At 30.7% G+C, this 27,426-nt stretch overlaps 1 protein-coding gene and 1 long non-coding RNA gene across 51 annotated transcripts; both read right to left on the reverse strand.

Moving 5' to 3' along the window:
• Positions 1 to 517: 517 nt before the first annotated feature.
• LOC105340957 (uncharacterized) lies at positions 518 to 27,426 on the reverse strand. Of its 50 annotated transcripts, none has more exons than XM_066074237.1 (22): positions 27,268 to 27,426; positions 26,742 to 26,874; positions 26,165 to 26,255; positions 24,969 to 25,078; positions 22,759 to 22,938; positions 21,643 to 21,733; positions 21,084 to 21,205; positions 20,812 to 20,961; positions 15,384 to 15,428; positions 14,667 to 14,708; positions 13,373 to 13,423; positions 13,110 to 13,151; positions 11,526 to 11,582; positions 10,736 to 10,792; positions 9,965 to 10,021; positions 9,004 to 9,054; positions 7,952 to 8,005; positions 6,148 to 6,204; positions 5,561 to 5,614; positions 4,660 to 4,710; positions 2,414 to 2,464; positions 518 to 1,707 (listed from the first exon to the last, which is right to left on the reverse strand). In XM_066074237.1, exons 1-22 carry the CDS (start codon positions 27,322 to 27,324, stop codon positions 1,463 to 1,465), a joined length of 1,848 nt encoding a protein of 615 aa, XP_065930309.1. In that variant the 5' UTR covers positions 27,325 to 27,426; the 3' UTR covers positions 518 to 1,462. The 50 variants fall into 50 exon arrangements, with proteins under 50 accessions (XP_065930309.1, XP_065930308.1, XP_065930307.1 ...); XM_066074236.1 differs by having other exon boundaries at positions 9,004 to 9,057; XM_066074235.1 differs by having other exon boundaries at positions 7,952 to 8,008; positions 27,268 to 27,425.
• On the reverse strand, positions 16,949 to 18,546 carry LOC109620809 (uncharacterized). The gene is made up of 3 exons (XR_010710539.1): positions 18,164 to 18,546; positions 17,840 to 17,904; positions 16,949 to 17,444 (listed from the first exon to the last, which is right to left on the reverse strand). It is a non-coding gene; the product is annotated as an uncharacterized lncRNA (long non-coding RNA).

Below are 27,426 nucleotides of genomic sequence, written 5' to 3' on the forward strand. Positions count from 1 at the left end.
CCTTCTCTAAATTCCTGCACACGATAATGTTGAAGCAAATCTAAATGTAGCAACCGCCGAGAGAGGGAAAATTATTTAATTTTGTTTGTAATAATTAGATAGACGATACTTTCTATAACATGAAATGTTAAGATTATTGATTAGCTTAAAATTCAATTGCAAACTGTTCAACCCCAAATTGTACATAAAGTGCCATTCATGTGTATTATGGGATGGGATCTCATCCTTTTTTATAATTTTTAAAAATACCGGAAATTGCGTGTGGCCTTATTTCTTACTAAAACTGGTATAAAACAGTGTTTTTTAAGGTCAAACACTTGGTGCGGGTATTGCTTTCTAATGACAGCATCTAGTTATTATTTTGATTGGATGTTGGTGGCTAGATAGGATTAAGATACATTGTGAAAATTTTCTATTAGTTTTTTTTTTTTTTCGAAAACTTAAAACATTCTTCAGATGTTTGCAAATAGAAAAAGACAACTTTGCTTTACAAAAAATATCAAAATGGTTTTTTTTTGTGAAATGTGTTTTAATATTAAAATACGTGTACAAAAACATGTTCACATTCAAATAATGATCAGAAGTTTAAACATTATTTTAGGGAATTGACGCCTTTGGATTAAAACATTTACCCAGCGCATAAATAATGAATAACAGGTAAAACTTTATGTTAAACATAATAATATAGAAATTTCAATGTAAACAACATTCATCATAATAACTCTTGAATTGAAATTTGGTCAAGCTTTTGTAACTGTTTAATTCCTGAAATTGAATCACTTCGTAATAAAATAAAAGTAATGAAATGTACCATCAAATATGCACATTTTTTAGACTTTCCCTTTAACAACATTTATATTTACATTTTCCAGTGTCCCTGTCTATGATAACACTACGAATTGATTTCGTAACGTATAGTCAAATTCATTTCAAAAATAATCAAGTTGATATTCTAAAAATTTTATAAGTAGTAAGTAATCATTGTTTACACATTATGAGGTAATCAAATATAGTCGGCATGATTAAATATATCATAAAGCCCTCTGGTTTTTATTGGACCTGATCTTTCCCGACTCTTTTTTATCACTCCATTATATTCGTACTCAAAGAATCATTCCATATACGAAAATGTGTAACACTGATTTCGTGAATTTAGGATCTCCTGCAATTAATCCCATCTTGGATGAAGAAAATTATTTTAATGAATACAAGTGACACAAACAAAATATCCATATCTTAATATGTTAGCCCTGCACAAGCATACAAGCGTTAACTTAGCATTGCATAGTTTTGAATAAAGAAAATACTACATGTATTTCCTCACATATAATGAGAAGAAAAATTTAGATCGATACATTTTGCCAATCTTAATATCATTAAATCAAACTATTTAATATTTTTTTCAAGGCATTTTGATTAAATCATGTAGTTTAAAACGCAATCTCGTTTTTTTTAAACTTCATTAAACAGAATCTATTTTTTTCTGAACGTTTTGATTTTTTTCATCCATTTGAATCTCCTGTTGATTATTAGGAAGCTCTTTGTCTATAGCCCTCTTTTCTGATGTCGGCGTTATTTCACGCTGTTCTTGCTTTTTATGATAAAGAACGACAAACACTATTCCAATAGCTATAACTGTCAGTGGGATAACCACACCAACACCGATTTTCCAGCCGTCATTGGATGAACCATCTAAAGTTGTTTGAGCTGAAAAAAAAAATGAAAAATGATATGTATTACAACTCAAAGGTACATTGCAAATAATTTGCTTACTTATCGGTTTTCAATTTCTCCTTACGTGACACTGAAAATTAATTGTTTGTAAGAAAACTATTTGGATTTTGTACAAGCGTTTTTAAATCTTTTAACGAGAGGTTTTGAATGTTCAATTTCACATATTTGAACGCCAGTGAATACTTCCAGCATAACACGATACTGATCATGAGCTTTTGCTGAAAAAAATTTTTTAATTACATCAATTGCCAGAAAAAAAATACAAGTTGTCATAAACATTTTCAGCAAAAAGGACCAAATAGCAACAATTAGAAACAATCACTGACAATTATGATAATTGATAAATAGCTTCGAAAAAAATGGTAAAAAAAATCAAGTTTAACTGTTGATGCTTGTTGTTTTTCCAACTGAAATGAAAAAGATCCTGAACCCGATTATATATATTTCAATTTACAATCCTGATTGAAAAAAAAACAACCAGATTGAAATCAAAGTGAACCAGTTGTGTTAATGATTTGAGCTAATCAAGTCTGCTGTTTCTTGAATAAATGAATTTATCCTTAGAGATAAATTCCACTTAATTAGTAATTTTTACCAGAAATATCTCCGATATATTTCTAAAAATAATTAGAATTAAAAGTGACGTGCATTTCATGCAGGATGATTATTAATTTCTCACCAAAGACTGCTGGTTTCCGTTTTGCCGTAGCTGTAGTTATGGATTTCATGACTAACAGACAAAAATCATATGAAGTTAAAGTTAGAAATAATCATTGGTATATATTTTATAAAGAGGGGAAAATGGATATTTTGGAGTTGCAATACAAATATACTAATTATTGTATATAAATATTTATACATTTAACCATTTTTATGAAGTATTTATCTCTTATTTTAATAAAACCATCCGGAATAAAAGTTAAGTAAAATATTTTGATGCGTGGGCATAAATGATAATTCGTTAAGACTTACTTTCAAAAATAGAAAATGTTGTTAAAAGTAAGTACTGCATGCAATACAAGTTAGGATTTTAAGGACATGCATTATATTATTTGTATCAAGTGTACACTGCACGCATGTTATAAATTTAACGATTAAATGAATTTAACTTAAATAAATGACAGCCTTAATGAACTTTCAGATTTTAAGATTCCGTTCAATATCTATATACAAGCATATGTCAAGGGAAATCATGCTAGACTAGATTCCTTTGTAACTTAAAGTACATAACTCTAGATTAAGAAAAGAAATGGCCATTGTTGAAGAAAAAAAAACTGCTTATTTCTAAAAAAAAAAAAATATTGATGAAATATTGAAGAAAGAGAAAAATAAACAATCAGCTTGATAATGTAGCTTTTTTTAAATTAAAAATTTCTAACAAGTTTTTGAGTTAGCAATTTATAATAAAATAAAAGCTACATTATCAAGCTGATTTAAATCAGCATGAATATTTATCTTTTTGAGTTACTTAGGTTGCATATATTTGCAGCTTATCTATATTCTGTGTTGTATAAACAAACACATTTACTGAACCTTTATCAAAAGTAGAAGGTAATATTGATGTTTTTTCAGTTTAATTTTCGTTAAAAAAAATAAGTCTCACAAAAACTAATCAATGTTAGTTGCAAAATATTCTAAAGCCTTCATGTAATATCAGTATAAAAAACCCCTTAAGTTGTTGGAATCTTTGGTTTTGTGGAAATATGAGTTCCCTTACCATTTGGTGTGTTAATCATAGTTGACGTAAAATCGATAGATGCAATTAATCGAAATATTTAAAGTCAATGTATATACATATATAAACTCTGAAGGTTTAATAATAATATTGACAAAACGAAATGATAACGTATAAATGATAATACTGATTACATATCTTTAACTTTTATATATCTTATAATGTTCTCAATATTTACATACGTGTATTTTCATGAATATTTTTTTTCTTTTGTGTTACTTTTATTCATGTCTGACTTAAAATGTATAAAATAAAGAAATTACATTTGATAATAAACACAAAATTACTTTAAAATTCTAGCTCCTAGAAACTGTCGGTATAAGCAATGATTTTGATGTTGATAAAAAACTTAGCATAGTTTTATAATGCTTAAACAGTGCTTTCCCTTTATTACCAGGGTTACCCCATTTTCATTTCATGCAAATAATCTTTTTAAAATCACATAAGCAATATAAAAAATTCAGTAAATTCTCTTTTTGAAGATAAGAATTCTTAGATGAGATCATGTCCTTATAGACTAATGTAAACTGAATATTCATTGAGAATTTTAGACTATGTAAGTCTTTTTTAAAGGAAAATGTTTTATAAATATACAGAAAATATTCAAATTTCAAAGCTATATTATAGAATTTATTACTTAATTAATATATTATGATTTTATTATCATTGATATTTGCTGACCATTCAGTCTTTTTTTGTTTCTGTTGGTGACATGATGAAGCATTCATTTGACCATATTCATGTTATTTTTTATCTAATAAAGGTATACAATGCTTGCCTGCGTTCTTTTTGTTTCGTTTTCGTCAACGACAAATGTTTATGAACCATGGGCATAATTTTTTGGAAGCAACCTTTTCAAATAAAACATAATCCTTACACTGGTTTTAAATAAAAAAATCAATGCTGATGTTTCATTTGCATTAATTGCCGAGAATCTATAACGAATTACTTCCCAATTCAAGCTACAACCTGCTTGGTTGTCAAGCAAAGGAGAAGGAAAAAATAGCTACATACGACAACTTTTACATCGGGTGATCCTGCAATGTGACAAGGGATTGAGTAAGCGCAGCCAAAACATAGAAAGACACAACTAAGTATGCAGTTGATAGGACAACAAGCAATATCTGTTTAATGAAAAGACGGGAAAGGTGGACATGCAGCCGACCTGTCCAAAAATCAATGAAACTCACCTATTTTTTTTATCATATATGTAGAATTTATTTTGGGTGATGTTGATAAATCTACATCAAATAGCAAATTTAATAAAAGAGGGACCGTTCAAAAAGCAATATTCAAGATAATAATAAACCTCAATACATGTAAACTATTAAAGGAAACCATAAACTTTCATGATGGTTCACGCAAATTTTAGATAGACCGTATTTAAAAGTTCACAAACACTGTTGACATTAAATGCTACTAACCATGCAAAAATACACATTTGAAAACAGATTAAAGATTTCCAAAAATTATTATCATTTTCTGCGGGAAACATTTTCACCCTTTAAAACTGAACTTGAATTTGTCTCAGGTAAAATAAATTTAGTTCATTTTAAAAACAGGTTTTTTAACAATAAAACACTCATTGGATGTAATTTTTATTAAGTATATTTTTTTTCCAAGACAATGAATTTTTTTTATTATTTTGAAATTACACTTAAGAAACTTTATATATATATATATATATATATATATATATATATATATATATATATATATATATATATATATATATATATATATATATATATATATATATATATAATGAGGTGTATGGAGAAATATTTAAGTACAAGTTAATGAAGAAAAAACTCACTGATTAAAACGTGTTCCTAATATATCCTTCATAAAGAATGAGTTTTTGATTTTGCATGAATAAACAAAATGTAGAAAATAGACATGTTTAAGATAATGTTCCATACTGTTCTAATATACTATGGGTCTGAGGAAGGCGTAATGTAGCCACAACCAAAACACAGTTAAATTCTAGCAATAAATGAACAACATGGATATAAATGTGCATTGTACACAATGAATAAGTAACTATATACCCAGTTTAAATTCGTATAATGCGAAACTCAATAAATTTACCTCTTGATGAGCTTATCATAGATGTTGTCAAGATGTGTGATGTAGATGATTCCACTTAAAATCAAATAGATTGGATAGGTTATTGAAAAAGAAAAAGACAAGTTAGTACGACATTTTCTTCGTTTCATATATAGTTTTAATATGGAAGTGAGAAACCTATTAGAAATACTCTGCATGTTCTTGTCATTGGCGTTTCAAATGTTGTGTAACTATTCGATTACCTTCGCTATTCAGGAGTTAAAAAAAATAATCCAAAGTCATGTGTTCAACGTGCTGAATAGGAAAATGATAGTAACACACTATTTCGATCTAAGTTATATAATAACATTTTGTTTTTGTTATAAATGACAGCAATGCATTTTTTTTAAGAAAACAGATGTTTTCGTAATGCACATAATAAATATATGGTAACACTTTAAAAATAGTATGCTAGAAAGGTGGTGGTGGGAACAAAATGAAGCCAAAAGGTAGTGAGAGATATTTTTGCAAATGGTTAGGAACCATTAAATATTCGTGTTAATCACATGCATTGGATAAGAAAAGTACTTGGTCTTCAGTCGTACAATTCGAAAATCAAAGAAATCTACCTGTTGATGTGCTGGTTACAGATGAACTAGTAGCTTGTGGTGAAGGTGATGATTTTACTTAAAATTAATAAATATGGAAGGTAAATATAAATGCCTATTAGACCCAGTCTAAAAAAAGCTGCATTGTCAAAAACCTATCATCAGATTTGCCTTAAACTTTGAGAAAGGAAGTTTTTGTCTTTAACTAACATTCAGAGGATGTGGTTATGTCATCCAGTCAACTATAAAGGTGCAAACTTAATAAAAGGTTAAGAAAGGTGACTAAAATTGGCATAGCCCAGCCTTTTCAAAAGTAGCCAACTTTCTTCAAAATTTGTTTTCAGTGTTAGCTTGCTATTTTGTATGCAATCTTCACATAAGTTATTTAATAAAGTATAATTTTTTTTCTCAAGATGATATATTTTTTAATCAGACTAAAGAAACTTAGAACATATCTAATATATTGATGTATAGGATGAAATAGTCGAATAAAAGTCAATGAAGCAAACTCACTGATTAAGAGGGTTATACACCTTATAAAGAATTATTTTTGATATTGCATGAATAAACAAAATGTAAAAATAGACATGTTAAAAATAAATATATCATGTGTCTAGGGAAGGCAAAATGTAACCATAACCGATACACAGTGACATCCTTGCCTGTTATAGAACAACATGCAATATATGTGTAATGTCCACAATGAATAAGTACTGTATATAGGATATCAATGAACTTATCTGTTGATGAGCTAATCATAGATGTAGTTAATTTGTGTGATGTTGGTAATTCTAGTTGAAATCAAATAGAATGGATAGTTAATTAAAGAGACCAGTAATTGCGACAATTTCTTTCGTGTCTTATATATATTCTAACACGGAAGTGACAAACCTATTAGAAATACAATGCCTTTTTTGGTCAATGGCGTTTCAAATGTTGTTTAACTGTTAAATTGTTTACGTTATAATTATTTATAAGTGCATTTGGACCTGAAGTAAATGAAGTATTTTTCATTCCGATAACTTAATGTATTAATACCACATTTCATGCTAAAACCATAAATCCAAAATAAAACGCTCAACGTACTAAATTTGATAACGATAGTTGAACAATATTTGGATCCAAGTTATATAATAACATTATGTTTATGTTAAAATTGACAACACTACATTTTCAAATTAAAGATATTTCGTAATGCATAAAATAAATATATGTTAACACGTTTTAAATATTATGATCGAAAGATGGTTGGGGAACTTAATTAAGCAAACACGTAGTACCATACAGTACCGATCAGATCAAACTTAATACCAGAGTAAACACCAACTATACCCTGGGTTTACTTTCTGGGTTTACTTTGGGTTTACTTTTTGAAAATTTGGGTCCATTCGGAGTTTGCTCAGGGTTTACTCTGGGTTTACTCGAGAATTGATTTAATTGTCAATTGTACGCACTGAAGTGTGAAGCAGGACTGTATTTAATCTTACCATCTTACTGCCTGTAATTCCTGTCCCATTTACATTCCGAATACACATTAGCGTCTGCTTTCAGGGGTATGCTTCTGATTGGGGTTTACTCTCTATGTTCATTCTGAGTTTACTATGGGTTTACTCTGGCTTTACATATAACCCAGAGGAAACCCAAAGTAAACCCAGCAAGCAAACCAAGGGTTTAGTTGTGGTTTACTTTCTGTTAGGTTGGGTCGGATTGATACTGTATTTTCGAAAATTGTTGAGTACCATGCAATATTCGTGTTAATCGCATGCATTAGATAAGTAAGATACATGGTCTTCAGTCGTACAATTTTAAAATCAATGAAATCTACCTGTTGATGTGCTAGTCACAGGTGGACTAGTCGCTTGGGGTGAAGTTGTTGATTCTACTTAAAATCAATGAATATAGAAAATAAATATCAATGCTGCTTGTAAGACTAATTCTTAAAACAAACTGAATGGTAAAACAATCATCATAAGATTTGCCTTAAACATTCAAAAAGGATGTTTTTTGTCCTATACCAGTATTCACAGTATGCAGTTCTGTCATCTAGTCAACTTAAAGGTACTAAGCACCTGATATGTTTAGACAGGTGACTTAATGGCAATTCAGCCTTTTCAAACGCAGCCAACTTTATTGAAAAATTGAATTGTTTTCTGTGTTAGGTTGCATTTTTATATGCAATGTTTACATATGTAATTTTGATGAAGTATAATTTTTAATGTTTTATGTTTTTCTCAAGACAATTGAATTTTTTAAATTTTAAAATTGCACCATGGATAAATATATATCCAGTTTGCATTTGTATAATCCGAAAATCAGCGAACTTACCTGATGATGGGTTAATCTTAGATTTAGTAATTTAGTGTGATGTTGATGACTCTACTTAAAATACAATGCCTTTTCTCATCATCGATGTTACAAATGTTGTTTCAATTACTATTATTTGTAATAGTCAACGTAAACATTTATTGCTTTTGATCCTAAAGTGAATGATGTATATGTCATTTTGATAGCTTAATGTATTAATGCTATTATCCACTGCTTATATAAAAGATCTTAAGTGATACGTTCAACGTGCTTAATACAAAAATAATAGTTAATACGATTACCATATGTTTAAATATTTAGTTAAAGACAATACTGCATTTTCAAATTAAAGATAGTCTTTCAATGGACATGAAAACGATACTGTAACGGTTACACTTTTCTAAATAAAATATGCCGAAAGGTGGTGGGGGGAAAGAATATCCATCCGAAACGAAGTGAGGCCATTTTTTTACAAACGGGTAGGCACCATGCAATATTCATATTAATTGCATGCACTGAATAAGTATAGCAGTTCGTCTTTCTTCGTACAATTCGAAAATCAATGAAACCTACCTGTTGTGCTAGTCACAGGTGGACTAGTAGCTTGGAATGAAGTTGATGATTCTACTTAAAATCAAATATGGAAAGTATATGTAAATGCTTATAAGATCAATTCTTCTAAAGAACCTCAATATCATGCATTGCTAAAAAAAAATCCAAGTCAATCATTTAACGTTCAAAATAGCAAAATAATTGTTAACACCAATTAATGTAAGTTTAACGTTTTTTTTACAATGAACATAATTACGATACAGTAACACTTGGAAACGTTAGGAAAGGTGACGAGGGAATAAATGCAGCAAAAATGATGTACGCTATATGTGCGATATTCATGTTAACTGCATGCTTTGGATAAGTATACTTATTCTGAAGCCGTCCAAATTCGAAAAAAGCAATGAAATTTAATGTTGTAAATGCAGTGTAGTGAGACATGTTTTTGTAAATGGTTGGGCACCATGCAACATTCGTGTTATTTGCATGCATTGGATAAGACAACTACAGTCCCGATCAGACCCAATCTAACAGAAAGTAAACCCCAACAAAATCCTGGGTTTACTTTCTGGGTTTTACTCGGGGTTTACTTTGGGTTTAATAGAGTGGACCCAGAGTAAACCCAAAGTAAACCCAGAGTGGACACAGACAGTAAACCCGGTCAGAAGTATACCCTTGAAAGCAGACGCTAACTGTGTATTAGGAATATACAAGAGGCAGGAATTACAGGCAGTAGGATGGTAAGATAGCAGGCAGGTCTGCTTCACACTTAAATGCATAAATTCGACCCCACTGGCAATTGCCAAGTAATCCCAAAGAAAACCGAGAGTAAACCCAAAGTAAACCCCAAGTGGACCCAGATTTTCAAAAAGTAAACCCAGAGTAAAACTCAAGTAAACCCCAAAAGTAAACCCAGGGTTTATTATGGATTTACTCAGGTGTTAGGTCGGGTCTGATCGGTACTGTAAGTCTGCAGCCTCACCTGCTGAAGTGCTAGTCACAGATGAACTAGTAACTTGTGGTGAAGTTGATGATTCAACTTAAAATCAAAACAAATGGTGAAAGTATAATAAAAAAATACCAGTTATTATGACATTTTCTTTCCTTTCTTATACATTCTTATATGTAGAAAACATATTAGAAATACAATGCCATTTATTGCCATAGGTGTTTCAAATGTTGTTGAACTATTAAGTAGTTTACGTAAACATTTATTGCTCTTAAAGCTTAAATGAATTATGTATATGGTTTTTTTTGGGATAGATTCTTGTATTAATACTATCATTCATTGCAAAAATAATAAATTCGTAATACGTAATACGTTCAACGTGCTAAAAAGCAAAACTTACAACTGTTAACACGATTTTAATATGTTTAAATATTGCAGTAATGTTTCACAGGACATTTATGCAGTTTCAAATTAAAAATATTCTTGCAATAGACATACATGTAATAACGATGCGGTAACACCTTTTAAATATAGTGTGTCGAGGGGTGATCGGGGATTAAATATGAAGCCAAAATATAGAGAGACATTGCTTGCAAATGGTTTGACACCGTGCAATACTCATGTCAGTTGGCTAAGTATACCTCATTTTTAGCACTGCAATTTGATTTACAATGAAATTTACGGTTACCTGTTTATAATTCAGTCAAAAGGTAGTGAGACATATATTTTGTAAATGGTTGGGCACCATGCAACATTTATGTTAATTACATGCATTGGGTAAGACTACTTAGTCTGCAGTCTTACCTGTTGATGTGCTAGTCACAGGTGGACTAGTAACTTTTGGTGAAGTTGATGATTCCACTTTAAATCAAAGAGAATGAATAGATTAATGAAAAAGAGAATTTATTACGAGATTTTCTTTCGTTTTTTTTTTACACGTGTATATTATAAATGGAGATGACAAAACTTATTATTAAAAATGCAATGCCTCCTCTTGTCATGCGTTTCAAAGGTTTTTAAACTATAACATAGTTTACGTAAATATTAATTACTTTTGAACCCCAGGTATTAGATGTATATGTCAGTTATATTGATAGTTTCATGTCTTAATACTATAATATTAGTACATGTACTATCATTCATTGCTAAAATAAATAATCCTTAAAAATACTTTCAACGCGCTTATAAGCAAAAAATAGTCACATGATTATAAAATAAGTTTAAACTTGGTTATGTTATAAAGGACGTCAATGCATTTTCAAATTAAATATATTCTTGCAATATACGTAATAACGACACGGAAACACTTTGAAACACGATATGTTGAATGGTGGTGGGGGAATAAATGAAGCAAAAATTGTGTCATATTTCGTTAAATGGTTGGGCACCGTGCCATATTCATATTAATTGCATGCATTGGATAAGTATACTTTTTCTGCAGCCGTCTAAATTCAAAAGCAATGAAACTCACTGTTGTAAATGCAACAAAAATGTATTAAGACATATTTTTGTAAATGCCCTTAATTGTTGGGCACCATGCAACATTTATGTTATTTGCATGCATTGGATAAGACTACTAAATCTGCAGCCTTACCTGCTGAAGTACTAGTCACAGATGTACTAGTAACTTGTGGTGAAGTTGATGATTCTACTTAAAATCAAAACGAATGATAAAGGATAATGAAAAATACCAGTTATTATGACATTTTCTTTCGTTTCTTATATATTCTAATATGAAAGTTATAGACCTTTTTAAAAATGCATTGCCTGTTCTTGCCATCGGTGTTTTAAATTTTTTAAATTATCAAATAGTATACCTAAACATTATTATTTCTAACCTTAATGATATTATTATTTTGATAGTTTCATGTATTAAAACACCTACTCATTGCTAAAATAAAAATAGTAAGCAATACGTTCGACATGCTAAATAGCAAAATGATAGTAACAAGATTTCAATACATGTTTAAATATATGGTGGTTATGTTAAAAAGGATATACATGCATTTTCAAATAAAAGATATTCCTGCAACGGGCACAATACGATACGGTAACACCTTTGGAATATAGTGTGTCGAAAGATGTTGGGAGGATAAATATGAAGCCAAAATGTAGTGGGGCATAGTTTTTTTTTTTTTTTTTTTTACAACTAATTGGGAACCATGTAATACTTATTGGCCCCACCCTAGAGCCTGAACCCCTGACCCAGGAATCATGAATTTCACAATTTAGGTAGAGGGCTTCATGGACATCATAATCATGCATTCAGTTTTTAACAAATATATATGGGAGTGGAGAAGAAGATTTTCTAAGATTTAATACATTTTTACTGTGTGGCCATATTGGCCCGTACCTAGAGCCAGAACCCCTGACCCAGGGGCCAAGAATTTCACAATTTTGGTAGAGGGCATCATGGACATCATAACCATGCAACCAGTTTTTTCCTCACATGTGTGGGAGTAGAGAAGAAGATGTTTGAAAATTTGGCTTTTTTGGGGCTTATTTGGCCCCACATGTGGCGCCCCGGGGGTGATAGAACCACGAAATTCACAATTTCAATTTTTCTTACCATAGAGATGCCTCACATCAAAAATGGTAACAACCAGCCTTGTAGTTTTTAAGAAGAAGTTAAACATGTAAAATTGTTAACCCACGACGACGGACAAAAATGGATAGCAATAGGTCACCTGAGTTTACTCAGGTGACCTAATAAAACAAGAAAGAGGAAAAGAAGATAATATTAAAATTACTGCATGTATGTACATTCATGTATCACTTTTCATATATATGCAACATTCCTGGAATTGAATCGACTTTTGTGATACTGTATCGGAAATGAAAAAATAATCTTATTTTAGGATTAAAAGTTATTGCTGAAGATAGAGATTTCATGCGTTTGATAATATGCTATTATTTAAAACTTTTGTGTGCCACTTGATGAAGAGATTGACGTAAGAATTTTTTAGACACTGGAAATACCATTTTAAAAAAAATTATGCTTTGCAACATGTGATTTTTACGTTTACTTAGCATAATTAAAAAAAAATACAAGCATTCACAGACGAGTCCAAACTCATTCAAATACATGCACCCATGCATCAGATAATGTGCTGGATTCAGAAATATGTACATTTTCACTTAAAACGTCATGCTAAGTCCGTGGCCACCTTTAACTTACTACTTGATGTAGCGGAAACTTCAAATGAGGTTGATGTTTCAACTTAAGTTAATAACAAACAAATGAAAGCCCTTTTAAAATAAGATATATGAAAGAAACCTTTGTATAGAATTTTATTATGAATTTCATTCAAATTGGTGTTTATTACAAAAAGTATAACAAAAATACCTAAATCGACTCAAAATCATGAAAAACTTATTGTGATTCCAAAACAAAGCTAGATGATGTCGTATAGCGCAATTTTAAAAGCAATTAGAACTTACCCTGTAACAAGCTACTTTTAGAAGGAACAGTAACTGATGATGTCGATTCAACTTTTAACAAAAGAAAAATATCAGTTCCAACAAATCATGCAAGCTATGTTCATATTGCCGGTTGAAACATCTGCATAATATTCTTTAAGAAGTATCATTATGAAATCCAACGACCGTTTGTCGATTCTTCAACTTAAATTTAATCAATACTGATTATTAAATCAACCAATCAAAATCACTGTTTATGCGCTCAATTAATATTTGAGCGTAATAGCATAGAGCTTTTATTCGAGAATAACTTTTGCATAGAATATCAATAACAAGACGAATTAAATCGGAAGATTTTAAACCATTGATTATTATAACAACCTGGTGTTTGACAATCATGATAAATGTTAACACAATAAGAGTCCTTTTAATGAGAGTCATACGAGCTTCTGTTACTGTTTTTTGATAAAAGTAGTGTCTTTAAATTTGTTTGAATAAAAGCTACATGTATGCATTTGTATTAACCAAAGGTACACAAAACAATTATAATACATGGTTCCTCTATTGCAGTTGCACGTTTGTCAAGGTTTTAAAACCCTTTCCCCTTAAGATATGCTCGTTTTGGCAAACATGATTTTTTTTTATCTCAATAATTGGATGTATAAACATTCTGGCATTTTATTCCACAGGTTATTTGAATTTTACTACGTGTTTTAAAATAATTTTTTCTTGAAACTGTGGTTTCATTAATATTTGTGGTCATTTATTTGTGGATAAAGGGAAAATCACAGTTTCAAAGATTCAAAAATTCGAAGCCAAGGGTCAAAGGGACAAAATTTTAATAGAAATTGCACTTCAACGAATATTAAATTTCGTGGCCAAATATAACAACGAAATCCACGAAAATTTGTATTCAACGGAAATTGATGAAACCACAACAATACTGATTAGGAAATATATGGCAATGTGTTCTTGCAGATGAATTTCATATACAGTAAAACATAAAACAAATGTGAAAACTGTACTTCTTCGTTGCATTTTTTTAAATCTGCTACTTTACTATTTTTAACCTTTAAAACTTTCTTGCATTCATATTTTTTCTTTCAAATCAAAGTATATTACATATCATGATAAACGTACATGTATTACAATGTATTACAAAGGAGAAAAATCCTGTATGTATAATATCAGGCCATGCCATGTTTCTAGCATACATTATTATTGTTGCATTAATCATGATATCACATGATTAAACCAGTTGTATCATGCTCCATTTATACGTATATGTGATGTATGTTTATTAAGTTCTACTCACCGCTCGACGAGTTACTCATATACAGTGTTGTGGATTCTCCTACTGAATAACAATCATTTAAATGTTATGATTGCAAGCACATCATCATGACTACGACGTGAAACATAGGATTGCTGTGTGCTAAGTATTTGGTGTCTGCAAAGTCCTACCTTACTATGAGTGCATTATGAGCTAATTTGTGTATTATCTTTACTTGGTTTTAGTCCACTCGTGGAAAAAACTGATCTTTAAAATCATAACTACAATCATTTCCATTTTTTTTTCTTACAAATAAGCTACCCTGTGGTAGTATTTACTGTGATTTTTTATGCAATGCTTTCAGATTGAAAATCTTTGATATCAGAAATTCGAATGAACTGTTTAATGGATGGTATGGTAGTTTGATATTCATAAGCATTGCACAAATACATTTTCTTGTAAAATAAGAATGGTTAATTATTCATTGAAAATTTTAAATATGATTTAGCTAGACATTTGAACTTAAGCTATATAGCAATTAAAAGTGAATGTATTAAGGAAAACCATTGAATGACGAATGATATGTTATGTTAACTTATATGGAATGCATTATCAAATGCAATCTTATGAAATTGTAATGTAACACTGGTTTTTTTTCAGTATAATGTAGTGAGAGTATAATAATTTTACAGTTGATCTGCTAAATGTCTGAAATGCGCATTGTATATACTAAAATATGTTATACATGTATGTACTTACAACTTGTGGTTTGAGCTGGAGATGTAGTGGTAGCAGAGACTAAATCTGACAAAAAGATGATCGGCTTGAATTATCCATCAATCAGATTTATATCACACATATCAAATTTGTATAATAATGTTTAGATTACACCACCCAGCAATATCACTGATGATATGAAATTTTAGTTGATGATATTGTTTAACTCTTTCATTCTATAAGCTGAAAAAATGGTAATTAAATTGGGTTCTTACTCAGATATCTTTTAAATTTGAATGAAGATTTTTCTCTTCAATTTTATAGTATGGGATTAGTGTAATTAAAAAACATAATAAAATCTTAATTTTTTGTTATTTTCCAAATCCGGAATCTCCAAAACCTTTAAACCCCTGTTTGCATTAAACGATTTCAAACAAATTTTATGATTTGAGTTTGTACATGTTATGCATTTTTCAGGCAAAGCAAGGTTTGAAATCTATGGCTTAAAATGACGCATTATACGCAAACAAAGTTACAGCTGAAATATACTATTTTTATTTATAACCTGATAAACAAGACATTTTTCTGAAGAAATAATATAAAAAAAATGAAAACTATCATAAAATTTGATATTTACTTACTTTAATTTGATTTAAAAATGCTGTGTTCTAGTGACAACTTCCGTAATTACATGTACATTGTAATTGTGTTTACACAACAGGACTTGCACCTTTATATACCATTTGTGCTTAATAATGAGGACAGGGTAACCGAAAATGGTCGTTGGACAGTAAAGTCAATCAGCTATACAACAGCCAGTATAAAACAGATATTCTTTCAGAATTCAAAGGGTCAAGCGTAAATCATGGTCATTTACAATTAATATTCTAAATGTATTCTAAAGGTGAATATAACTACCCGCCAAATCTTGCTTTTATAGTACACTTGATCTAGCTGTTTTCTCGGCTCCGAAAGAAAACAAGGGATGTAACTAAGTTTCATCAGTTTCGTAAACACAAACTGTTAAATGTCGTAAACATTGAAGGGAAAAAATGCCGTCGGAAATTTGTGAAGTTCAGATAATGCGTGATTTTTTTTTTAACATTGATGAAAAGCTGAGGTAAGTTTCATTCATGTCAGGTATTAAATACGGTAAATAATATTTTAATATCGTTTTAGGGCGAGTTTAACCCCTGCGAGATGATCATGAACAATTCATGATTTTCCCTTGAATGATTCATGAATTATATTCATGAAATGTTCATGAACAGTTCATGAGGATCCCATGAACTTATTATTGGACATTTTAAAGTCATGAATTTTTGTTCATGAAAAAATGTTGATGAATATTCATGAATATAATTTTTCATGAATAATTCATGAACAGTTATATTCATGAAGCTTCATCATTTGATGAATGTCCAATAATAAGTTCATCGGATCTTCATGAACTGTTCATGAATAAGTTTAATGAATCTTCATGAACTGTTCATGAATATCATTATGAATTTTATTCATGAATAATTCATAAATAAAATTCATGAACTATTCATGAAAATTCTTACCTTCTACATTTTGTATATAAAAAGGTAAAATCTCCTAAAAAATCAAATATAAAATACTTTATTATATTAATAAATTGAAGAATAATGAGACAATATCTTAAGTATCACATAATTCTTATGTACTGACTATCACTTTAAATAATCAGCAAGTTTAATTAAGTTGTTTTAAAAAACAACAGGTAATGATATCAATACTAACTCATTAGCTTTAAAGGAATGTTACAATATTAGAATTGACATACCAATATGCAATGATTTGAAATATAAGCGACATTAGAATATGATTACTAGTTGATAGCTATCAATATGTTCTTTATGAAATCTTCCTTTGTTGCATCTTCCTTGCCTCTGCTCATGTTGATTTCACTTGTATTCCATATATTGCAATGTTCATTTACTGCATGGTAGGTAAAATGCTCCATCCTTTAAATGATTATTTTCTACAAACCCAGAGTGTCTTGGTGACAATACTTCTTGGTGGCAATTCTTCAGGCTTCACATATAGCCCCTTCGGTGGCAGAAGAGTTGTACCCCTGTACTGTACAAAAATAATATAACAAATAGCAGTATAATTATGACATGTTGTTTAAAACATTTGGAACATCAACTAATCATTCAATCATCTCATTTAATTCTTATTTCAAATATTTTTATCAAATGATAATGCTTAAGAATGAGAGTGCCTACCCTAGAAAAAGTGATATCGCAGAAAAATAAAACAACTCAAGATAAAACAAGATGAAAAATTCAGGAGAAAACATAAGTAGGCATTATGCCTGCTGTTCAATCCATTTCAATGTATCAATATACTTGAATAAAATACTTCTTTAATTTATTACGATGAAACTATAACTGTTTTCAAATTTGTAAATGATACTGGCCATCCTATTAGAAATTTTCAACTACTTGCAATAGCATTTATTTATTACTTACTGAAATTTATGTTCAATGATCACTATCTTTAGGGCTGTCCAATATTCTGGTTTCACTGCATAATTCTAGAGTAAAAAATAATTTGTATTAACTCAAATGACATCAGCATATAACTTTACCTTGTAATTGCACCGATTTAGGTATATCAAATGTGTAATTTATCATCAATTATTTAGTAAAAACTTATAAGTTAGTTCAAAAAGAATTTCACTACAAATTAAAAACCGCCATTTTGAAATGTTTGAAAAAATGAACAAACTTAATCTTACGTTTTGACTCCCTCATAAAAGTTATTTCAATATACATGTATACATACTATATTACCTTTAATACCATTACTTTGAACTACATCTGCTGCATTATCTTCTTGCATGTTCCATGCTTAATTAATCCATCGCTCATGTTGAAGATCCGTCTGCTTTCATTCAAAACGCGTAATCATTGGGCGGAAGTGACGTAATAGAATCAAAACAACTCGCTGACTGTGTATTCTGAGACTCTTTCATTTAGTTAAATAATTTTTTCAACATATGTTAATAATAATCAAAAAAATATCTTTAAATGAAACTAATTATAAAATGCTTAAGTTTTCATTATTATATTTTCAGAGATTGAAGAAACGTACGATTTAATATCGTTCGGTTTACACAAGTTGTGTCTGTTAAACTTCAACCCCCTTCGTTTTTGAACCCTCAAGGTTTTGGAACTTAAAAAATAATTTACACTCAATTAAATAATCTTTCATACTTTATTTCTATAATTTGCATTAATGTTTTAAAGTAATATTTTCATTATTGCTTATCATTAAGTTAATTGACAAATTGAAGTTCAGTGTGTTTTTGTAACGGAGGCGAATCGACATGACACCTCATAAACAATGGCCGACTCCTCGAAACTCGGAGTGTAGTAACGGTAGTTGTCTGAGTTTAAACAGCTAATCATAAATGAATTGTTGGAATTTCTCAACGGAATATTTACATAACGGATTTGTAATTTCTTAGAATGAATCGCTTTCAAATGTATGCAACAGTAATGCCTTTTACAAAGAAACCGCAACGGTTCTAAACTCGATGGGGTCCAAATTTCAACCGAATGTGCTCGGAACATTTTCTCTGTCGTTCTCTCAGGAACAGACGCACTTCGTCTTGTGTGTATTCATGCTTCTATGATAGACTGACAACTTACCACGTCTTTAATAAACTTGATATACAATGTAATTCAAACAAGTTTGAATTCAACGTATACTAAATCTTTTTTCCAAAGAAATATGCAAAGTTTTAAATTATTTCACTTTTTCAGTTTAGTTTACAAGATTTTTAACAACATAAAACAGCCATAATGTATCATCTGCAAAGACTGATTATTCACTAATAAATTATGTCATTTTAAAAAAAAAAAATTGAACAATGAAATAATTAGGCGTCAAATTTAGGATCTAGTAATGACCATTTGATCATGATGTCTGAGACCTTCGCTGTTGTCAATGAATTTACATGTTTCTTAGAATTGAATAAATAAAGTAACTATAATATATCACATCTTTCTTTTTCAAAATTAAAGATGCCACATTTATATAGGTGTTTGCATGAATATTCATGAATGTTCATGAAGACTGCGTTTTAATATTAATATTTTAAGATGTATAATTCTTTTTTAAAAAGATAGTGTTCTGAATACTAGAGTAAACTATGTTATTTATAAAAGTATTTGAAATTAATTATATATTTCGTAAATTAGAACTTCATGAAAATTCATGAATTTTCAATACCTAGAACTATTGAATACCTGAGGTATTTCCTGTATTCTTGTATATTCATAATTTGTTCATGAATTACATTTTAAGAATATATTCATGAATAAAATTCATGAACCACCTTTATGAACCAGTTATGAACCAGTCATGAATACATCATGAAACTTCATGAACGGTTCATTAAAGTTCTTAAAATCATGAATTTCATCTCGCAGGGGTTATAGCGGTGTTTGATCATTGCAATGATTTGACACGATTACATGTGAAACTATGATGAAAGTCTTAAGAAGAAACGTGTGATCATCAATTTTGTCTGAAAACGCATTAAAAAAACATTAATGCTTATAAATAAAAATTTTAATGAACAGATGAAATACATAACACTAACAAATTTATTTATATTGAGAGTATTTTTTAAGAAAATCATTGAATGTAATTAAAAACATGTTGTTATTGATTTTAAACTCATCTAAGGGGAAATAAAATTATAAATGATCAAAGGTGCAATTTTGTCTTGCTTTGAACACTCTCAATCTCCTTGACGGTTAAATTCCAAGATGTGGAGAACCCTGCATATTCTTCTTTCAAATTAAATTAAATTATATATCAATGTTACTGAATATCCATCTTTATCATAACTACTGTATGCATATCGTAACAAAGTTTAACTGTGTTTTGAGGTGAAATATGAAAACAATTTTTATAACAGCATATTTTCAGAGCATAATATATAACTGACGTTATTTTGCACTTTGCAAATGTCATTCAACTTTTAGCATTACAATTAAATTGCGATATCTATGTAATGTATTGAAATGAACGACAATATATTGTTAAAAAATCAAATGGGAACATTATTTCTGTTTCTCGTAGAAGTAAATAGATGAAAATTATATAGGTATTTTCATCAGATTTTAAATTCTCAGTGACTCTTTTAATCTTGATTGTTATTCATTTTTAATCAAAGTGTTGTTATTTAAGCACGGGACTCATGTTCTTTGATGTAATTGGTCTTATAGCACACCAGCTCGTTCAGACAAAATAAATACTGCACTTTAGCGTGATGATGTTTAGACGTGTGCTCGTGCGCCGTAACAAGGCTGAGTATGTTCAAGAAAATTGAACGTCGCATATTTGTTATACAAACATACAGGGGAAATATTCACTAAATATAGGTATTTATGGATATTGATTCTGTCCTTATCATATGTGCACTTACTTTCAGGGTAAATGTTGGCTAAATATCCTACTTTTGGACTGACACTGTCACTATAAAACAAAATGGTCAATGAGGATCCGGTTGATGTAATTATGCCAGGAATAGTGGTTCCACACACCTGCTGGATTAGCGCTGAGCTAGTTGTATCTCCTAACAACCAAAATATGTTCAAATGAAGAAATAGAGATTCATTGATGGAAAACAGTATGTTAAGTTTGTTAAAGCTGAGCAATTGAATTTTTATGTATAGAAAAAGTCCTTTTATTCCCTACCGTCATATATCTTAATATAATCATAACAACCGCTGGGCCCGTTTGATTCGACGTCTAAAAATAGGAACTCCATCTTAACTATTCCATTGGGGTTTGTATAAGTGTAAGAACACACGCGATTTCTATGAAAAAGAGAACAAAAAATTAAAATATGTAATGAATATCTAAATTCAATCAACTGTTTTAAAACTCTTTTTTATTAAATATGTCACAAGGACATTGATATACAATAAATATAAAAGGCTAGGGATTTGAGTTTGAGAAATAGTTAGATTCCCATTCAATAGTATCTAACAAAATTTACGTTGTAGATAAATAAAACTGTTCATGCTATTCACATTATTTGAAACTGCCATTAACGTTTTAAAACAATATCTAAAAATACATGAAATAAGGTTCGGACACAAAAGAAATACTTGTAAAGTGAATTTTCTTTGCTGGAATCTCAATAAGTATACTTTTAAAGTTAACATCACATCAAATATTAACAATTAAAAAGAACGCTTGCATAGCAAATTCAGTAAAAGAACAAAAATAAAATAAAATGTGGAAGTCTTACATTGGGTACGTAGCAGGAAACAGCGGCGAAGAGAGAGTCACAGAACCTGATAGATCAATATTATTTGATGTTCCATTGGATGAACAGTTTGCTAAAAGAAGCAACGTTAAGATTAATCATCAACGGTACATGAACAATAGTGTAGCGGATAGTGGATGGAATATTTCACTTGTGGATACAAGCACTAAATTTTGCATGAAGGTTTCTTGAACATTACTTGATCAAAAAATATCGTTGGCCATTCAAGTTTTGGTCATTTTCAAGATGGCCGCCTCTTATTTCAAAATGGCGTTTTTTTTCAAAATGTTTTCATGATATTCTAAGAAGAATTTGTTGTATGATATAATTTGATGTTCGTTTCATATATGAACACTCTGCGCATGCGTTTAAAAAAATGCTGCAGCTCATTTTTGAATGTACATGATCTAATCGTCTAAGCAGTTGCACTGCAAAGAGCAGTGCAAAATAATTCGGACTTGAAACATTTGCATTCCCCAGAACAACTAATATCAACATTTCAGTAGTTCTTAACATGAAGCCGCCATTGGTGGTAAGGATGTCCAGTGTGAAATCTGAAAACCGTAATCTTTATCCCAACCCTATCTGGAAAAGGGTGGTGAGTTTTGTTACTTACATAGTAACTGACCCAATGTATGTTTAGCTTACAATACAGATCTCTTAATATGCTCTACAAGAACAGCTTCTGAGGGATCGAGGAATGCTATTGTACGGACGCTGCTTACGAGCAAAGAGGTCAATGCGCGTGTCATTTACTCTATTGGCAGTGCTGGTAAAATATTGGTAAAAACTAAAGTTTATTAGTTTTATATTTATATATATTCTCTAGCCTTTTGATATCAATTGCTACAGGTTTTTATAGACCCGACGATACTATATCAACCTCGGAATTTGTCCTCGATCGATTAACTCTTATCAACTAAATAAAATAATAAAATAAGACAAAAACTTCCTTACATTCATCTTTTTCATAAACAATTGATACTTTGAGGACTATAAGACAAAATTTGACTGCATCAATAGGTTATAATTGTATAATGTCAAACACACTAAAAGAAGATTATATTATGAAACCCAAACTTGAATAAACTTCCTTACATTCATCCTTTCCATAAACAATGGATACTTTGAAGCCATTTTCCCTTCCCGTATTAGTAGTGCTGTCAGTGGTTAACTTTGCATATATTTTACTTCCGGTTGATTTTTTCGCAGGCAGTGTTGTCCCACAAGTAGAACAACAGATAGAGGTAGCAATAGTCGGGGCGCTGTCTGAATCACCTGCAATATAATTATATAAAATTCGTTAATTTATTACGCAAGACATGACTTGTGACAGATGAACAAGTGAAAACTTACTCTAGTATGGTCCTCCTTTTTTGATATATAGTTCTTATGAATATAAACACTGAATCAGTTCATTTTGTCCATTTACAAAAAAAAAATCTTAAAAAGACCCAACAAATTTTATTGACGATTTCAACAATGCATGTAACATCAACTTTACCACTATACATTTAATGGTAAGATAAATTGTGTTAGGTACATAATGTCATAACACTTGATAGCTTTTGTAAAAGCTAAAGAAAGGGGTCTTTGTTCCAAATACACAAGCTTTTGAACTTTATTATTAACAAGTGTATGCAAGCTTTAAGTTTCTTTTATTTTTATCTTTCCTTCGAGGAGGTCCTATTGGCATATCTATCAACATTCGCACTATCAACATTTGTAATACATTTACTTGTTTGACATAGTTTTACACAAATAAAAGAGAGCTGGAAATAATGTTGCAATTCATTTAAAACAAGAATAGAATTCCTGGGTCCCCCGCCGGTCAAGCAGTATACTAGTATCGAGTCTATCGACCAAGGCTGATTTTCGAACTTGACCAAGGTATTAGTGGTATAAACATTTGGTATAAATTTAATGAAAATCCGTCAAAATTTGTAGGCATGAGAGCGCTTACAAGGTCAATTTTTGGATAAACTGGGGTCATTATTGTGGTCAAAGTCCCATAACTCCAACAAAAAGTATTGACCAATGCTGATTTTCGAACTTGACCAAGGTATTAGTGGTATAAACATTTGGTATAAATTTAATGAAAATCCGTCAAAGTTTGTAGGCATGAGAGCGCTTACAAGGTCAATTTTTGGATAAAACGGAGTCATTATTGTGGTCAAAGTTCGATAACTCCAATAAAAAGTATCGACCAATGCTGATTTTCGAACTTGACCAAGGTATTAGTGGTATAAACATTTGGTATAAATTTAATGAAAATCCGTCAAAGTTTGTAGGCATGACATCGCTTACAAGGTCAATTTTTGGATAAAACGGAGTCATTATTGTGGTCATAGTCCCATAACTCCAACAAAAAGTATCGACCAATGCTGATTTTCGAACTTGACCAAGGTATTAGTGTATAAACATTTGGTATAAATTTAATGAAAATCCGTCAAAGTTTGTAGGCATGAGAGCGCTTACAAGGTCAATTTTTTCATTAAACGGAGTCATTATTGTGGTCAAAGTTCGATAACTCCAACAAAAAGTATCGACCAATGCTGATTTTCGAACTTGACCAAGATAATAGTGGTATAAACATTTGGTATAAATTTAATGAAAATCCGTCAAAATTTGTAGGCATGAGAGCGCTTACAAAAAAGTGTGACGGACGGACGCACGGACACACGGACGCACGGTCCCACGGACACACGGACACACGGACCCACGGACACACGGACCCACGGACACACGGACGGACGCCCGGCATTTCTATGTCCCCGCACCGCGTTGCGGCGGGGGACAAAAATACATACTGGAGGATGAACAATGCGTAATATAATAGAACTTGATTGACAGTATTAAAATATCACTCAACAACAGGTTTTTAGATGCCTTTCATATTAAAACAGCACCCATGCAGTCTTTTTTCAGTGTTTCCTAATCATTTTCCCTTTGAATTTGAGCTGAGACTTTTACTTGAAGGCGGAATCATTGGTTTTTAGACATAATAATTCATATATTAAATTAATGTGGAATCATCATTGTTAGTGGAAAACCAATGTTTTTGGCTTTCGTTGGTAACCCTTGCCCACGAATTTACATCCCGACGAACCTATAGCTATATACAAGGATTTGTTTAGTTTTCAATAAAATTGTCCCGAACTTGCTAAATGTACCAACTAAATTACGCCCCAACGAAACAGGAAATTTTTGCTACCCACGAACATTTACACTCTTGAATAAAAATGATTCCATAATGTCCCTATTTACTTTAAATTATGACCAAAATTGTTGAAAATTACTGTTCTCACCATCATAGAAATTGAAAACATCTCCACAGTCGACGTATATATCAGACACAACGAAGGAAAATTTTGAACTTGCATCAGGTGATTGAAACAGCCATTCGCATGTTGTTAGTCTAAAAAAGAGCATCATTACATGTACTCTGCTAATTATATCACTAGACAATAATTAAAGAAACATACAGAAAGGTGGATATATATAACAATTTTTTTTCTCTCGAATCCAGTATAAAAATACGAAAAATTATTTGAAATAAAATGGTAATTTGAATGGTACAAGTAAGTCAAATAAAAACCTAAAGGCTCATTCAACTTATTATAAAGAGAACATTATTATATGTTCATTGATATTCATCAATATATTTTTGTTTGAGAATATATCGTAGATCAATGCCAATTTTATCTTATTTTAATTGAAAAAAAAACATTTTTCTTATCAATTGAACACAACAAAGACACAAACTATGGATGAAAAGTAGATGAGGCTGTTTTCCAGAAGAAATGTTTCAAGAAATAGATTTTCGATGCACGAAGGATCAGCCCTACATAAAATAAAACCAACGAGCACTTAAGACTACTACTGGTACATGAAAATCTGCAGATCAATAAAATGAATATTAACTGAAAGATCTGGAAAGGTGACTAAGTGTCAGTCTGATTAAATCAGATTCTAGGTTCGCTCTTTTTTTTTGTCGCTACACGAGGCTCGTTTAGCGACAGCTGAAAAACAAGGAGCGGATCAAGAATCTGATTTTAATCATATTGACTTAAATGTCAGAGAAAAGCCATTAAGTCATCTTTAGTTATTTTTCAGTCACATTTCAGTTGACCTAATGGCAGAGGGATTTTGTAAACGATTTCTGTTTCAGAGACTCTTATATTTACATTTTGCAGTATATATCTTTGTCTGTGATAACACTTCAAATCGATTTTGTAATGTATAGTCTAATAAGTTTCATCCATGAATATTTCAATATCTAAAATTGTTAAAAATTCTATAATAGATACATAAGTAATAAGGAATCATTTTTTTCTTTATTATTTTGAGGTGACCAAATACAGTTGGGCGTGATCAAATCTATCAAAAAATCTGTCATGCTTTTATTAGATTTGCTAACCTCCGACTGTAATTAATCACTCTGATGAGTCCTAATTCCTTTTAATAATTAAGTTGTTACCAACGAACTGGCTTCTATACTCACGTTGGATATGTTCCGGATGCAGGATACCGGTAGCTTTCATACGCACTGTTAAGTGTAATTGTAGAGGGGGATCCGCAACTTAGGTCTACAACTGAAACACGACCAATATCAACGCATTTTTTTAAAAAAATGAAGAATTACCGAACTGAGTAATGCAATTAAATAAAGTCTGTCAGTACAGGCATGAGGCATCGTTTTTGAAAGTGGGGGATAGGGGCCAAAAAATCTTGACAAGAAAAAAAAAACAACGTTTCATGAAAATCCTAATCCCTTGGGGCTGGGGAAGGGCGGGGGGGGGGGGTTGAGGGGCAGAGCATATCGTACCTATTACTTCATATAACATCAAAATCAATTTGACTGTTAATTTCCCCCTTTCAATTTTATTTTAACATGCCCTTAAAAAGTGTAAGAAAGGGGGCTGCTCTTCCCTCCCTGATGCTACGTGCCTGCAGTATGACTCGAACAACATAAAAGATAAACAGTTGAAATTTCAATGGATATATTCATATCATTGTCTGTAAAGCAAGGGTAAAGAGTTTTAAAGAAATCAGAAATTTAAAAAAATCGAAATTCTTACCACATTCTGCTGGACATAGGAAGACCAAGAGTATTAACACTACCGAAATGACAGTCCCATACCAAGTTGCCATGTGTTTCATGTATCCATTGAAATCACAAGATAGGACTAAGCGTTTCTTGTTTATATCATTCTGTGAAGAAAAAGCAATAGTTAGTTAATCACAGAAGCAATTCTTTCTCCGATACGGAATGTTCATACAATTTCACTTAAATATGGTCAGTTTGTTAGTTTTTTACACTCATCTATTCTAAAGTGCATTCTACTGTTTGCTTAGTGAAAGTTTTTTTCCTTGTAGGGGCGCTTAGATTGATTTCATTTTCATTTATGAAAGTTTAATTGAAGTTTCTTTTAAAACACGGAACAACTGCTGGCCATTTGCGTTTAATTTGACCTTTCTACCTTTCAATTGGGCAGCACAATGTCTCTTGTTGTAAATCCTTCGAGAACTGAGAAATCATCAGACGATTTTAACAGGAGTTCGTACTACAGTCGACAAAATTGCATTTCGAAATAAAAGACATACCTGATTAAAATATGATTCCTTCTGATGCATGTCGACACTACATAATGATGGGATCATCGAAACATTTCTAATTATCAATGTTTCTTCAGTCGAACTGTCGTATCTTAATCAAAGATTGATTTTCTAGTGGGGGTGAAAACATGCATGTTGTTTAAATAA

The sequence above is a fragment of the Magallana gigas genome, chromosome 10 (assembly GCF_963853765.1).
Source record: "Magallana gigas chromosome 10, xbMagGiga1.1, whole genome shotgun sequence".
Lineage (NCBI taxonomy): Eukaryota > Metazoa > Mollusca > Bivalvia > Ostreida > Ostreidae > Magallana > Magallana gigas.

Excerpts from the sequence above, each read along its gene's own strand:
- LOC105340957 (XM_066074234.1), bottom strand. The coding sequence starts at position 27,324 with ATGATCCCATCATTATGTAGTGTCGACATGCATCAGAAGGAATCATAT. Across the intron at positions 21,734-22,758 it reads TGTTTATGGAAAGGATGAAT|CAAACTGTTCATCCAATGGA; the intron begins GTAAGGAAGTTT and ends TGCTTCTTTTAG. Across the intron at positions 15,429-20,811 it reads AGCCAACATTTACCCTGAAA|ATTTAGTCTCTGCTACCACT; the intron begins GTAAGTGCACAT and ends TCTTTTTGTCAG.